The 15,947-nt window shown below is 40.6% G+C and overlaps 1 protein-coding gene across 1 annotated transcript in view; it reads right to left on the bottom strand.

The window, feature by feature from the left end:
• The window catches only part of LOC145344555 (ankyrin-2-like), an 831,416-nt gene that overhangs the window by 288,656 nt on the left and 526,813 nt on the right, over positions 1-15,947 (bottom strand). Inside the window, exons 4-6 of the mRNA XM_080191753.1 lie at positions 13,853-13,954; positions 7,464-7,562; positions 59-157 (exon numbers count right to left, since the gene is read on the bottom strand). Coding sequence (XP_080047879.1) covers positions 59-157; positions 7,464-7,562; positions 13,853-13,954 — 300 coding nt within the window. The remainder of the gene's footprint in view (positions 1-58; positions 158-7,463; positions 7,563-13,852; positions 13,955-15,947) is intronic.

A 15,947-nucleotide genomic window follows, 5' to 3' on the forward strand; every position in this document is an offset into this window, starting at 1 on the left:
TTTCTATTTTATTTCAACTATAGAGCTGTGCCCATTCTGATGTGTTTAGGTTACTTGCCTGGGACTGTGAATTGATGTTGGCACCCTGCTTCACTAGAGTTCTGACCACATCAGCTTGTCCAGCCAGAGATGCAATGTGTAGGGCTGAGTTTCCTTTCTGTTAAGAGAAATCAATAATTAGCAAGAAAGACAGAAAACCCAAAGCAAGCCATCTTGTTCACAGGTAAAGAGGCAAATTGAGAATGGCAAAATGAGCGTGGGGCAGGAAATAATGCATTTTCTCTTAAGAAAGAGAAGCAAAACATTTAGGAAAGCTTCAATTAATGTTTAGTTTCAGTGGTTTTTGTATTGGACTATACCATTAAATTAATCTGTACAGAATCAAGTTTGTGCATAAAACATTTTGATGATTAAATCTTAGGAGAGTATCACAATTTTGTAAAAATGCAACTGTTAAGTAATATGTCAATTCAATTCATCTTATGGCCATAACACACGAGTTGGGGTCAGTTATTCAGTCCTTTGAGCTTGTTCTGCCATTCAACAAAGTCATGGCTGATCTTATACCTTAGTTAAACTTTGCACCATTCCCATATCCGTCAATTACTTTGTCATCCAAAAACATGCCTATTTCCCTCCTAAGCATACAAAATGAATACCTAGCCATAATATCCATAGCTCCAGATGCAACATCTGGGGTAAAGTTCTCAAGCTTATTATCCTTTCAGTGAAGACATTTTCTTCTTCATTTCAATGCTAAATAGCCAACCACTATTGAGACTGTGACCTGCAGTTCTGGACTCCCCAAACAGAAGCAACATCCTCCCAGTATCTGTCAAGCCCCTTAAAAAGTTTCAACTAATCAAAGAGAGGCAACATTGATTTGCAAACGGGCAAGTAATGCCTAATGAATCTGATTGCATTACCTGAAGAGGTGGCTAAAGAAGTGGGTAGGTGAACTTTGCTGGATGTTATTTATATGGATTTCTCGAGGTCCCGCATTAGACGCTATTAACTAATATTAGCTCATTGAATACAAGGCGAATTATTCGCCTGATTAGGAAATTGGTTGAGAATCAGGAAGCAAAGAGCAGGGATAATGTGACAAGTGGGGTACTGCAAGGATCAATGTTGGGGTCTCAACTACCCAATGCATTTATTGATGACTTAAATATTGTGAAAGAAAGCCAAGAACTCCAAGGCTTAAGCTACGAAAAGATATCACACAAAGCACAGTTCTATTCTGTGTTCCCTACACTTAGTTTCAGGCATGGCATTGCAGTCCCTCTTCCAGCCACTGCAGCACTGTGCCTGGATTAGCTGGAGAGCCTTGAATGACAGCTCTGCAATGTGTAAATTCCTCCCAAGTGAGGATGGAAATCCTGCCTGCTGCCAATCAATGTTCATTAGATTGCGAAATGGCAGCAGACCTGTTGGAGTCATCAGGAATGTGCTTCCCACTGCCAGATGAATGCCTAACATCGCGAAACTTCAGGCCATGGGTGTATAGTGAAAAACTGTTTCCATTGGTTGGGGAGACAGGATTAGGGGTGTACAGAGAATTCTCATCCATTAATGACAATTAATATTAGATCTTTTTTATTTTTAAATTGTTATTAATTTTTTTGCATTAAGGGATATTGGGCAAATTGTAAGTGGAGCAAATTCACAGATCAGCCATGATGAAATTAAATGATGGAACAAGCTTGGAGACTAAATGGCCTACTACTTTCCCTATATTTCCTATATACTACTACTTTTCCTATATTCCTAATCTGATATTTATTTCAACAAGATCCTTTCACTTATTCCTAAACTTTAGGGAATGTATGCCTCATGTAATCAATCTCTTCAACCCAGGAATCAGTCTACTGAACCCCCATTACACACCCTGTTGGAGTTCTAACTCAAATCCATGGTGAACTCCAATATAAAGTTCACTTTTCCAGACTGCAAAAAGCAACTTCTCACCACTATCTTTTGTTTCCTATCTCTCAGCCAATTTTGCATCCATGGTGTTTTATTCCAGGAACTTTAACTTTGTTCACATATGTTATGTGCCACTTTGTCAAATGCCTTTTGGAAGTCCATGTACATCACATTGACAATATTATCCTCATCAAACTTTTGCGTTACCTTATCAAAAGATTCAGACATATTAATTAAACAGTTTTTCTTTAAGAAATCCATGTAGATTTTCTTAAACAATCCACACTTGCCCAAATGACTATTAATTTTACTCCAAGTTATACATAGAACAGTCCAGGCCCTTCAGCCGTCGATGTTGTGCCGAGCTATGTCCGAACCCAAGATGAAACTATCCCACTCCCTATCATTCTGGTGTGCTCCATGTGCCTATCCAATAACTGCTTGAAAGTTCCTGAAGTGTCCGACTCCACTTTCACAGCAAGCAGTGCATTTCACGCCCCAACCACTCTCTGAGCAAAGAACTTACCTCAGACATCCCTCCTATATCTCCCACCATGAACCTTACAGTTATGCCCCCTAGTAACAGCTACATCCACTCGAGGAAACAGTCTCTGAACGTCCACTCTATCTATTCCCCTCATCATCTTATAAACCTCTATTAAGTCACCTCTCATCCTCCTCTGCTCTAAAGAGAAAAGCCCCAGCTCCCTCAACCTTTCCTCATAACACCTACGCTCCAAACCAGACAGCATCCTGGTAAATCTCCTCTGTACTCTCTCAAATGCTTTCACATCCTTCTTATGGTGAGGTGACCAGAACTGCACAAAATATTCCAAATGTGGTCTCACCAAGGTCCTGTACAGTTGCAGCATAACCCCACGACTCAAACTCAAACCCTCTGTTAATAAACGCTAACACACTATAAGCCTTCTTCACGGCTCTATCCACTTGAGTGGCAACCTTTAAAGAACCGTGGATATGAACCCCGAGATCTCTCTATTCCTCCACATTCCTCTGTTGACCTTGTAATCCACATTCAAGTTTGTCCTATCAAAATGAATCATTTCTAAAAGCTTCCCGCAATTGAGGTTAAACTGGCTGGTGTTTTCTGGCCTTAAACTTGCATCAATTGTTAAAACAAGGGTTTTGCATCTTCAATTCTCCAGTCCTCTGGCACCACTCCGGTGTGTAAGGAAGGTTGGCAATTTATGACCAGTGCCTAAGTGCCACTCTCACTTCCTTCAGACTCTTTGGATACATCTCATCCTGGTTCTGGTGCCTTAGCTGCTTATGAGCTATCCAATACTATTTTCTTATCCACTTTAAACTCTTCACTTTTCCAAATTGTCTCCTCTTTCACAATGACCTGGCCAATGTCATCATTTTTGGTAAAGACAAATGCAAAGCATTCCTGCAGTATCTCAGTTATGCCCCACCTCCATATCTCAATCCCTTTAATAGTCCTAAATACTTCCCTTTGCGCAGCACGGTGGCATAATGGTTAATACTGCCGCTTCATAGTGTCAGGAACCTGGATTTGATTCTGAGGTCTGTCTGTGTGGTATTTTTGATGTGGATATGCCAGCGTTGGACTGGGGTAAACACAGTAAAAAGTCTGACAACACCACGTTTAAGTCCAACCGATTTATTTGATAGTACACTCTCTAGTGAGTGTACTATCAAATAAATCGGTTGGACTTAAACCTGGTGTTGTCAGACTTTTTACTGTGTGGTATTTTCACATTCTTCAGTATCTGCATAGGTTTTTGCCAGATGCTCCAGTTTCCTCCTGCAGTCTGAAGCCATGCAGGTCAAAGTGGATTGGCTATGCTAAAGTGTGCACATGTGTGTGCGCATATGTGACTGTGTTTGATGTGGTGTACTGCTTCTCAAACTACAAGCCCCTGGCCATAGACTAGTGACCTGTTCCAGAATAATTAGCTACAGAAACAGACAAAAGTCTGACCTATGCACTATCAGGGTATGGAAAGGTTGAGAGAGAATCTTCCCTTACCACTTTTTTACTCTATGTGTCTACAGAAACTTTTGGATTCCTTTGTCTGTCTCTTTTCATGGTCTCTCTTTTTTTTTCTTATTTGTTTATTCAATTTCCTTCTAAATCTTTTCTATTCAGCTTGGTTCTCAATTCTATTATCCATCTGAAATCCATTATCAATAGATATTTTCTGCTTCATTTAAACCTCCATCTCTTTTATCATCCAGGGAGCTTGAGATTTGTTTGCCCAATCCCCTTCATGGGAAGATACCTTGATTGCACTTGAACTACATCTTCTTTCAATGCAGTTCATCGTTCAGTTACAGTTCTGCTTGCTAACTTCAATTCCTATTTTCTGAGTTAAAAAAGGAACCCTCTCAGAATAACTGAGGATGGGCAATAAATGTGATTCTGCCAGTGCTGCCCATCCCCCACGAACAAATAACTTTTCATCTAAATGGGTGAATTTTATAATAATACATTGCTATACTGATATATACTAACCCATTTTACACAATGTTTTGATTTTATACTTTTTGTACAGATGTCCACAGGTCAGTAAGTATTGGGCTCCTCCTGTCAGAACACTTTGCCACTCACCCTATGGACAAAATCTTGTCCCTTCCCCCATGGCAAATTTCTTGGTGGGGGCACATAATCTGGCAGGAGGGTGATTAGTGGGGTCCGCACAATTTGCCCATCTCTATTTTGATTAAATCCCAGAAGAAAGGCCTTTTACAGACTTCTTGCTCTCTGGCAACTGAAGCCCTTCAATGGGCAATTAATGTCCACTTAAAGGTCTCATGCTACTGCTGCTGTTGATATTAACTGAGCAGCAGACAGGGGGCTTGCAATGCAAGGAACTCAACAAGCAATCCTTGACATATTCGTTTGTGAACCTCCAAAGGCGGACACTCAGTCAAAGATACTCGGTGTCTGCTTGAGCAACCAACATGGGGAAGGGAAGAGGGCCCATTGGGAGACAGCCCAAGCCTTTCCTGCTGACCCCCTCACCCACAACTCTCTTCCCATGACACCCTCCTGTTATTGATCACCTATGCATTGGTCCATCCTTGATTGAGCTCAGGTGTGGGCACCGCATTGGCAGCAGCCATCGCCTCCCCAGTGGCACTTCTGATTACAGAAGAACTGCCAGCCTTTGACTGATCGGCGGCTCTCAGCAGGTGGAACCTCTACCCCTAGGGCCGTTGATCCTTAGGAAAGATCTACTGCTAGCCTAAAAAGTACCTGAGTGCCACAAGATGCACCAGGCCTCCCCGAAAACCATTGTTTGGTCTTGCTGGCCCTCCAGCTGACAGTCGAGACTCCTGTCACCTCCATAAGATTCTGCTCTCTCAAATTATCTGAGTTCAGAATGAAGTTCCCATATTTGAGTTGAGTCTATGGGTACCTACGCCACTTTAGTGCATTTCATCAGTTAAAAAAGAGGACTTGGTGAAAATGACAATCATCAACCAAGGCTACGGGTGCACATCCCAAGTTGTTTTGCTCCCATCTGGTCCTTTTAAAAGTTGGTTGAAGAAAATCTAAAAGGTTTAACCAAATTGCAAGGGATTCAGACCAAATCCAAGATCTAAACCCCTAGCTGAGTCCCATTTTTGACAGGTGGCAAACCAATATATCTTTTGTCATACCTGGAGTGCCTTGATCTGGCCAAGACCCTGATGCAAGTGACCTCATTTAAGATAGGTAGTGATCCCTAACTATGTAAAGTCATAGAACTTGCATCTTTTAGATGATAGTTTATTGAATAGGAAAACATTGAACATTAATGGTGATTTTTCTAAACATTTTACTCCCATTTACAACAATATGTTTTCTTCATTCTATCAAGCATTCTTCTGCTCACCATTAAGTTTCTGAAATTACTTGTTTCATTATGAAAGATGCTAACTGGAAGGCTTGATCCTACTTTATAGCTAAGCATAAGAAAAATTCAATAATGAGCTATTCTGGGCTGCCATTGGGTTGCAAACAGGTTTAGAGGAGATATGAGAGCAAGTATCCTGATGAGTTATTGAATCTAAGACCAGTGCATGGTGTGAAGGGGAAACTGGAGGAAAATAAATCAACCAACGAATATTAATTATTACAATCCACTCAAATGAATATAAGGTGACATTTCATATCAGAGTGAAACTGTAAAAGTAAGTTTTGATTTGAAGGTCAGCTGAAGATTGTTATTTTGATCTGCGTCCAAAACTCTGCTGCACTAAACATGCTGCCAAAGACAGGTGAATAAGAAACAGGAGCAGAATTTGGCCACTTGGCCCATCGAGTTTGCTCCACCATTCAATCATGGCTGATGTGTTTCTCAACCCCAATCTCCCGCTTTTTCCCCCGTAACCTTTGATCCCCTTACCAATCAAGTGGATTTCTGCCCACTACAGATGCATTAACCAACATTGCATTGTTTCAAGGTTACATTTACTCAATAACTTTAGTGGAAAATCAGTCAAAATTCTGGAGAAACAATGTGAGCAGCTTTTTCTATTAATCTTAACTGAAATGACAACAGAACATTAGGACTTCGTCATGAAACCTATATGCTTGCAACAATCTTTCATCAGCACACCCTTACTGTACCGTTCTTCTTTAATATTCTTTACCTCAATATTACCACTACAAAAGTTATTTCTCTCTTTATCCAAAACATTTTTACCCCCTCAACATCACTTCAGAAGCTAACCCTGTCCCAGATTGGACTATTTCTCCAATACCTGGAGATAATATATTTCTCTTTCCTCTAATGCTTGAAAAGGATACAAGAAAAAAATTCTTCGTCTGACAGACAATCCATCTTTCCACTCTAATTTCCTAATTTTATTGCTGCTATTCTAATTAGTCCTTTAATGCTGCTTTGTTCCCCCTAAACTCTAAATGCTCCTTCTCCCCTTTAAATCATCAATGAGTTGAAATCAAGTCTTATTGCACATTCTTTTACCTTTGGTCAAAAATGCAACATTTTTTGCCTCTCGCATAAACTTTGAGGTCAAGTTGTTGATAATTGTGGTCAAGTTGCATCCATCAGTTGTGCATTAATCAGTGTATAAGGTGACATGTTTGGATTCCAAGTCCTTTCCTTTCCCCATCACCTTCAGACCAAGCTTAGTATAATCTAATTGTTCCTGGTATTTTAGAATATTTCCTCTTGCCCTTTCAAATTTGCATGAGGGAGTTTATTTTTTCATCTTGCTTTCTCAAAAAGTTGGCAGAGAGATGGATTCTGATTGATTAAACCTTTCAATAGTCCACTTACATTGATAACTAGCTTCAAGCAGGAACTCCACCTCAGAAGCTAAACTGTGATTTAACTGGAGTGGACGCATAAGGTCCCAGAAGGATGAAACACCACTCCATAAGAAGGAGTCGAAGTACCCGAGGGCAAATATGAATGCTGTTGCCTGTGTTAGTTGACCTCAGGATGTCTGCTTGATTTTGGCTACAGATGTGTAGAACATGCATGTAACAGCACTCTTCAAATATAATGGTGCCACATCAGAAAATAAGATATTACCTTTGTCGATGAATCAACAACTGCACCTCTCTCCAATAATTCCTGCACAAGGTCCACATGTCCTTCTTTTGCTGCCAAATGCAATGCATTGAGGCCATTCTGCAACAGCAAAATACATATAGCATTGTACAGCTGCAAGTCAACAGCATAACATGCATGAATACAAACACTTGTGTTCTGACTGACAGTTGCAAGAAATCCTATCTATGCTAAACCCTTCAATTAAAGTAGCATATTTATCTAAGGTCCTTGTTTATTCATTTACTGAACATTTCATGGCAACCAACATCACAGTGAACTATCTCATTGGAACACTTGTGTGTATTATTGTCATGTTTGAAAATATACATTTTTTCTGCCTCATCTGCACCTTAAACAAATAGAATTGGCAAACCTTTTTCATCAAATCTTTCACCTTGTAAATTTAAATCTGAAGCTATTAAGACAGATCACAGCCCAATTAAGTTAAATCCTATACATTCGGCCTAAAATAAATTCAAAATCACATCAATGCTTGTTTCAAGGACGGATGAAAACATCAGACATATACTGCCTTGTGTTAGCCATTCAATATGCATTACTGGCAGAAACATATTTAAAATTCTTTGTACACTGGGCATCAAAACATTTGGGAGTGCCATACACCTCTCACTCAACCCTCCCCAACCTCAATCAATTAGACATCTCTTTTTAAATGTGGTGTGTTCAGTTTGGAGCTTTATTCCAGTCCCTCAGTTGTAAAGGGATTCAAAAACAGAACACTTTTGAAATAATATATAAAATATGTTAATGTATCCAGTGAAGGATTAAACCTCATCATTAACGTCTAGACAGTCATGTTAATTGGCAAATCTATCAATCAAATAATTTCTAATTGGGACTATTTGACCGCACTATCACTAGCATTTCTGGGCTTCAAGATGCAACCTGCATTAATGTTTTATTTTACAATCTGCTTTGTAAATAATTTGAAAAAGGAACTTGCTCTTGTAAAACAAAACAACTCTCTAAAAGAAACGGGCCTGAATTTTTAGGATGGCTGCAATGGAAGAAGTCCTGTACCAATGAATGTGGACTGAAATGGAAGAAGCAGTGAAGGAAATTGGCAGGGCTGCTGGGAGGAGTGTGCAGAGGTGCCTGGAGGATTGTAAGTAGGGAATTTAGAGTCCCAGGGGAAGGATATGCCCTGTGATGGAGGGGGTTAGGTCCTGAAGTCTCCATGCCTTGAAGGGAAGGATCCCCCAATCAGTACTGGACTTCAGATGGAGATGCCCCCCCCACCACCCCACCCTTAGTGCCCAAAATGTAGCTTTGGCAATTTTTCTGTACGCCCGAACTCCCCCCACCCCAACTTCTGCCCCCTTCCCCACAATCTGTCATTCGTTCTCTAGCCTAAAAATTGAGGCTGAGTGGGATAAGGCACTTACATGGCTATTGATTGATCACTTAAGAGCCTTAACTGGGGCAAGAGCAGACTTGCCACATCCCCTGGCCGGGACAGGCAGAGTCACAGACAGAATCCTGTCCTTGTAATTTCAGGCTCCGCCACCTCCCCACCTCCCCCCCACCCCATCATCACCAGTCTCAAAACCCATCATAAGGTGGAGGGAGCACAAGAATTCTGGACTGAAATTGTATCTGGATCTTCTTAAAGTCTAGATGACAGACAGTTGATTCATTTCAAATTTATTAAACCAGTGGCAAGTAAAACAGAGCAAAATTGTGCTTTTTATATTTAAAATAAGATAGAAAGTAAAACCTACATTGTAAGTGTGTGAAGAACTCAATCTGTACATATCACAACAACCTATATAGTCCAGTTGCAACAACACAGGGCAAGAATTTAAACAAACTTCATTCTTGAGATTTCAGCAGCACTTATTGCCCATAATTGGCTTTCAGAATGTGGTAGTGAGCCATGTTCTTGAACAACTCTAGTCCATACAGTTAAAGTACTCCTACAGTGTTTTTAGGCACAGTGATATACATCTAAGTCAGAATGGTAGCTGACATAGAAGGGAAGTTTAAAGTGGTTGGATGCCCATGTGCCTGCTGTTCTGGTCCTTCTAACTGGTAAAGTTATAGATTCTGTCAGAGAAGCCTCAGCAAATTGCCTTGGTACATACTGTGTATTGTACACAGTGCAGCCACAATGCTCCAGTGAGGGTGCAATGGATCTTTAAAGCTGGTGGATGGTTTACCAGTCAAGCAGATATTTTATCTTGAATGACATCAAGCTTCATGAGTATATGCGTGCAGCTTAAATAGCACTTAAGTGGAGAGTATTCCATCACACTTATGACTTGTACCTTACTGGAGAAGCATGGGGAAGACACAGGGTGAGTGAGGCAGGCACCGCGGAGTATACACCCTCTGACCTGTTCCTCCATTTACAGTTTTTATGTGGTTTTCAAGTTCAGCTTTTGGTTAATGGTCACAACTGGGAAGTTTACGGTGGGGATTTCAATGAAAGTCAAGAGAGGTGGTTTAGCACTTTAAGCTGAATCTACCAGACTTTGAAAGTTTTCAGGGGTCAGGACCACTTTTGGGCCCAGGCCCCATTTACAGCAGCAGTGGGACTTCAAGCTTGATCTAATGTGAGATAATCAATTAAGAAACATCTTCTGGAATTGCCATCCAATTCAGGACAGCAGGTGGTTTCCAGGTATGGGGGGGGCGCACGGCAGGAAACGGGGGTGGTTGGGGAGGGGGGCTGACAGCCTGCATGGTATCATCAGTGAGATATTGCTAAAGAAAAAGCAGTAGGAATTGTACGCTCAGAATGGAGGCACCGTCGTTATCAAGGCAGCGGCTGGCACTTCATCAGTCCCAGCACTACCTGGGTCATCAGTCTGCAGGAGATCGTCACACTATAGTGAGCCTCTAATATGGAGATTTATCAGCCTTGTCATATCTTGCCTGTAGACATTAAAAAGCTTTATAATCTCACACAGCTTCGACCTCCCACTATGCAGCCACCTTCTTTGAGTTGCCAAACTGCTGAAACAGTAAAGGTTTCTTAAGACTCTGGAAAAGTTGGCTACTGCTGGGAAATTGGCTGAAAATTGATCCCTTAACTACCTTAATTGGCATCCCTCCACTGAAGTGTTAGTTGCTGCCATCGGGCCCAGCTCACCGCTGGGAAAAACAGCTGGGGGTGGGAACTAATCTGCGAATCGCCTAACACACTTATTAAAAATTTGCTTAGCCCTCCCCTCACTACCACCTTCATTGCTGTGTCCAAGGATCTGGGAAATTACTCCCCATTCCCCTTGCACTTGGAGCTTGTCAATACCTGAAGGTATGAGTGTTACTTGCCACTTAGCAGCCCAAGTCTGCATGCTGTCCAGATCTAGCTGCAGGAGGCCTCCAATGGGGTGCAGTGAAATAGATTTACATTTTTGCTGTTTTGGTATTTTTCTAGAAACTAGTTTAAACATTCAAAGAAGCTGATTTTCTGTGATTTCCAGGGGACAAATTTCTTTCTGCAAATTTGAATTTTGATAGCAAGAAATATTGAAGTAAAATCACAACACTGAGTTGTACCCGTACAGGAAGATTTGGAACAAGATTGTAAATTCACCAGCTAATACACAAGAGGCTCTTCTTTGATGGAGTGCCAGGTTGTTTCAAAACAGATATGGCATATTGAAGCACATGGCCTTTTATTAGCAAGATCATCTGCCATTAATCCTAACAATCACAGATCAAGTCCGATTAAGATTGAGCTGAGGTGCTCATGCTTACAGCAGAAAGGGAGAGCCCAGGATCCTCAACGCAAAACAAGAGTGTCCATCAGCACACAGGCATACAAGATACTTGAAGCTCATGTGTAATGTTACAACTACCAACCATTCTGATCCTACTTCAGTAAGCCAGAGATAAAAATAGAAAATGCTGGAAAAACTCCAGCATTTTCTGTTCTATTGAAATTTCCAGCATCTGCATTATTTTGCTTTTATTTCAGTAAATAAGGGGACATTTTTAAACTGAAATAGTTTTAATTTATTTGTGTCGAGAGAGATCTATTTTTAAATTAGCCTTTTTAAACACCAGTTTACTGTTTAGACATTCCTTTGAACTAATTGTTCTCTATTTATGTATCCATGCATTCGCAGCCCTGATATGATGCAAATTTGGTGACTCCAGCTTTCCTGACAGCTGTTGGGCCTTCAATAAATGTAGGGTTAAGTGCATCACCAATAATAACTTACAAAATATCAAATGAATATAAAAAGGATGCATTCCACACAATTATGTCTTATTTCCCCTGCTTTATAGGAAATAAAGCACTTCTGTCATTTTAATAGTAGTTACTGTCTATTCCTCGAGTGTAAGTTCTCAAGTTAATTTCATGACTAGATGAACTAAAGTGTGACACCATGGGTGGGATTTTACATGCAACCCACTGTGTGTTTCACTGCAGCAGAGGCAGCCTACCATGCGGTGGGCGGGGGGGATCTTCTGGTCCTGGCAGGGGAGAGTCAATGATCAGACGGGTTGATCTCCCATGCTAGGGTGGAGTCAATCATCAGGGTAGCCAGTGAGGTTAAACTGAGGTGTCGCATGATACAAATTTTCAAAGCTATCTCGGAGTGTCAGATCAAGCCCAAGATGGGGTGCAATGCCTCATGATGTCAGCTTGGATCTTATTTGCCCTTGTGGGGACTATGAATTGCATTCAGTTTGAATTTAGTTTATATGTAATAAATATTTTATTAAATTCTTCTGGTTCCACTGTTATTAATGGGGTTTTCCATTGAACTCACCTCTTGCAACCACAAAACCTTTGGCAGAGGTACATCAATGGAATTAGAAGATCCCTTTAGCATGAATGCTCGGAAAGTTCTGGTCTATAGGTGTAACAGCACAGTAGGGACAATGAAGCTTTCATGATTAAAGGAAGATTGTGCTATATTTTGCGTTGGGCAGGGGCTGTTGACAGCAAAATATCCAGTCACTTTCATTACCTCTTCAAATGCAACTTCAGAATGTTGGGCAGATACAGATTAGTGCAGAAATCCTTAAGTTTCAGTCTGATACTTGGTTTTAACACAGGCTGTGCTACCATCCCATCACGATCCCAGAGCCAACAATCACTGAAACCAGTGAAAGTTTAAACTCTCCCGCTCCCACATCGTCTCTCGAAACTTTTTAAAATGTTACACCTTGTTCAATCAGGTGTAACTGGGATTTTAATGGCAATGCAATTAACAAAGTTTGATGAACAACAGATCTAACGCTAAAAATATAATTTAAATAATCATGGAGTTCTGCTAAATAATTAATCATTAGGGCCCAAAACTTCCTGTCTCTGGATTGTCAGAGATGGGGTGTACTGCAGAAGATTTGTGACAGGAAGTCTAAATTTTCAATGAACTGATTCCCTGCTGCTTTCCATGAATGTCTTCAATCCAGAGCACAGGGTGGATACTTGGGTTAGATACAAGGGACTTTGTGGATACTTACCCAGGAAAAGCTATCCAATTTAAAACCTGGTCTAACACCTGGGCAACTTCATAACTGATTGACTGAATCACCTTCTCCTCACCATCCAACTACTTTCCTGAATATATGATTATCCTCCTCCCCCACTGAATCTTCCCAACAACACCCTTAGCACCCACTAGCTATCCAACTACCACTGCACCACCCAATGACAGCCCCAACCATTTGACTACCTGCCCAACCGCTAAACATTGCTGCTGACTGGATGTACCCCACCATCTGGATGTGCGAGCCATTCTTTATAATAATAATTTACTTTTAAAAAGTTTTTTTCAAAATATTTTAGTATCTACTTTCACCTGTTGTTTGTGTCTCAATCTTTAATTTGCTCTACATAGAAAACTTTGAAACATGATCTTCTTTTACTGCTATAATTTTCCTGCTTGGGCGAATGGGCGTCAGTGCAAATTCCTTAATGTAATTGACTGTTTGATCAGCCTGATAACATCACTCCATACATGGAATCCCCAGTAATAAACACTGCAATCACTGTACATAAGAGCATGGACATCCTCACCAGGATGATCGCTAGTTCTCTGAGCAAGACTTGTTCACGGTCAGTAGTGAGAGCACCCTTGATTGGCACGGACTGCAAAATCTGGCCAAATGAAATGCGCACCAGTCAAGATGTTGAGTTATTCCTTATAAAGGATGAGCATGTCTGTAAATTTCTTGGAAACATTCCTGCTCACTGACCTAACTTTATCAGGACACAGTAGAAACCCCACATATGCAAAGTAAAATTAGATTTCATTGACATTTCTAGCAAAGCTCTAACAGCAGGGTGAAGGCAACTCCAAGCAAATTCCTGACAGATGTTTTCACCAAAGACAAAAATTTTCAATAAGGAATTATATCCAAATGCTAAAAATGATGCATACCTGATTTGATGTGTTGATATCTATCCCTCCTTTGAGGTACTCGAGCACTTTATCCAGGTTTCCTGCTCTGGCAGCACGGAGGAAGCTTGCATTGCTGTCAGACTGCAAAAAGAAACACCATCAATTAGCAATGTATTTTGCTCCACTAATGCAATATGCACAGTAAAAGGGATTTCCAGATAGTGGGCAGTAAATATTGATTTGCATAGAACTGTAAAAACGTACAGCCTTCACACTGCATCCAAGGAAACCACTGCTGGCCCGAGACTGGTTATATTAACTTCTGTTTTATCTCTTGTTTAATTTCTTGAAGTTTTAAAACTACAAATTATTTTCTCAAAGAGATCAATGAAATCCTCCATTCGGGTCATATTTACTTGACCATACCACCATCTTGGATTAGATAAAAAGAGTTCTGTAAAGTGTAATCACTCCTGGCTGATTATAATAAAGCCTGTCCAAATTATGTGTCCTTTATTTACAGTGCGGCAGAAAGTACCTGATAAATAAAAAAAGGACTCTGAAATGAAGGAATAAAATGAGAGATAGAAGAACTAGTGACCACGAATAATTGCATTCTTTCAGCACAGTCTGATTTTTCAAACAAAGGCATTTAAAACTCACATGGAAATCAATAGTTGTTGCTTCATTTCATAATCTCAAATTATGATTCTATGTGATGCAGAGAGAGCATGTGGTGAAAACACACCACTAACAAATCAGCATACGAATAGAAAAATTGGGCACAGATTTCGCCATAACTGTTTTCCTTTATATGCTAATAAACTTCCTGTATGTTTCCTAAAAATTATGTTTTAATTTCAGATTTCCAATGTTTTTATCTTGCATTTTCATATGCTTATAGAATTCATTCTCTGGTGGGGACTAAATCAAACAGCACCCAAAAATGAGCGCAGGCCTCATGACATGCAATTACCCCTTGCTTGTACAATGTGATATCGGCACACTGCCAATTTTGTGACATAACTACGACTGTAGTAAGTAGCCAGCACTAAGCACATTGTTCAGCAGCTACAAGCATCAGCAGGGGGGACAAAATCATGAGTAGGTGGAATTCAAAAACCAGCCTACATTACTTAAAGCCAGCCTGTATCTCGTAAGTGCAAGAGATTTGTGTCTGCAGCCAAGGATGTCCTTGTACAAGTTGGTCTGGATGTTGAAAAAGATTCAATGAAAGCGTCACTTGAGAGAAAATATGCTTCAACGTTCTCAGACACTAATTGAGGCCTTTGTGGAGGAGGTAAAAAAAGAGTTGTGTGGTACTGCAGCGGACAAGGAGGAAATGGGACCAGATAACCATCTCAGTTAATGCTGGGGTGAAGTCTCCCCGAGCACCTGGACACAGTCCTGCAAATGTTCAATAACCTTATATGAATGGTCAAAATCAGTAGATATATCTTGATTCTTGTCACACTGCACATTAAGGGAGCAGAATCCTTTTTGTTTCTGATATTGGATTGCAACATTTCAAAAAAGCAGCTCACCACCACTTTCTCAAGAGCAACTAGTAATGGGCAATAACCACTGGCCAGCCAGTGATGCCCATGTCCCACGAATGAATAAAAAGGGTCAAGCTGATATGTGGCACCTGCAAAACAATCTGCGTGCAGTCAATGTAACTCCACAACTTAAAAACCCTTCAATCCTAGCGAAGGAATGTGATCACTCCATTTGCTTCTCTCAATCACAAGGAATGAAATGTATTCGGCTCTTTGAATAGAGGTTCTCAATGACCTCTCTAAATAACAATGAAGACAAAATGGAAGATGTTGTAAATACCTCCAGCAGCACCATGGAAAGACCCTGCCTCGTCAACGTTCATGATCACAGTTTATTTCATGGCTACTTAAATACGGGGTCCTTGCACTGCTCTGTGATTGCAATTGCGGCTGCACCAGATTTAAATGGGGAATGTTCTTACTGAATAGCAGACACCTCACACATAGTCTGCCCTGATATTCTGATAGAACGTGGTATTGCTGAACACCATGGTCTGCTGTTTCAACTCCTTGCCACGCTTCTCCTTTCTCCTCCCCTCCTATTTCATCTTCTCTCTTCTAGCAACACTGCTCTA

This window comes from Carcharhinus amblyrhynchos, chromosome 1, assembly GCF_965287045.1.
Source record: "Carcharhinus amblyrhynchos chromosome 1, sCarAmb.v2.hapA, whole genome shotgun sequence".
Lineage (NCBI taxonomy): Eukaryota > Metazoa > Chordata > Chondrichthyes > Carcharhiniformes > Carcharhinidae > Carcharhinus > Carcharhinus amblyrhynchos.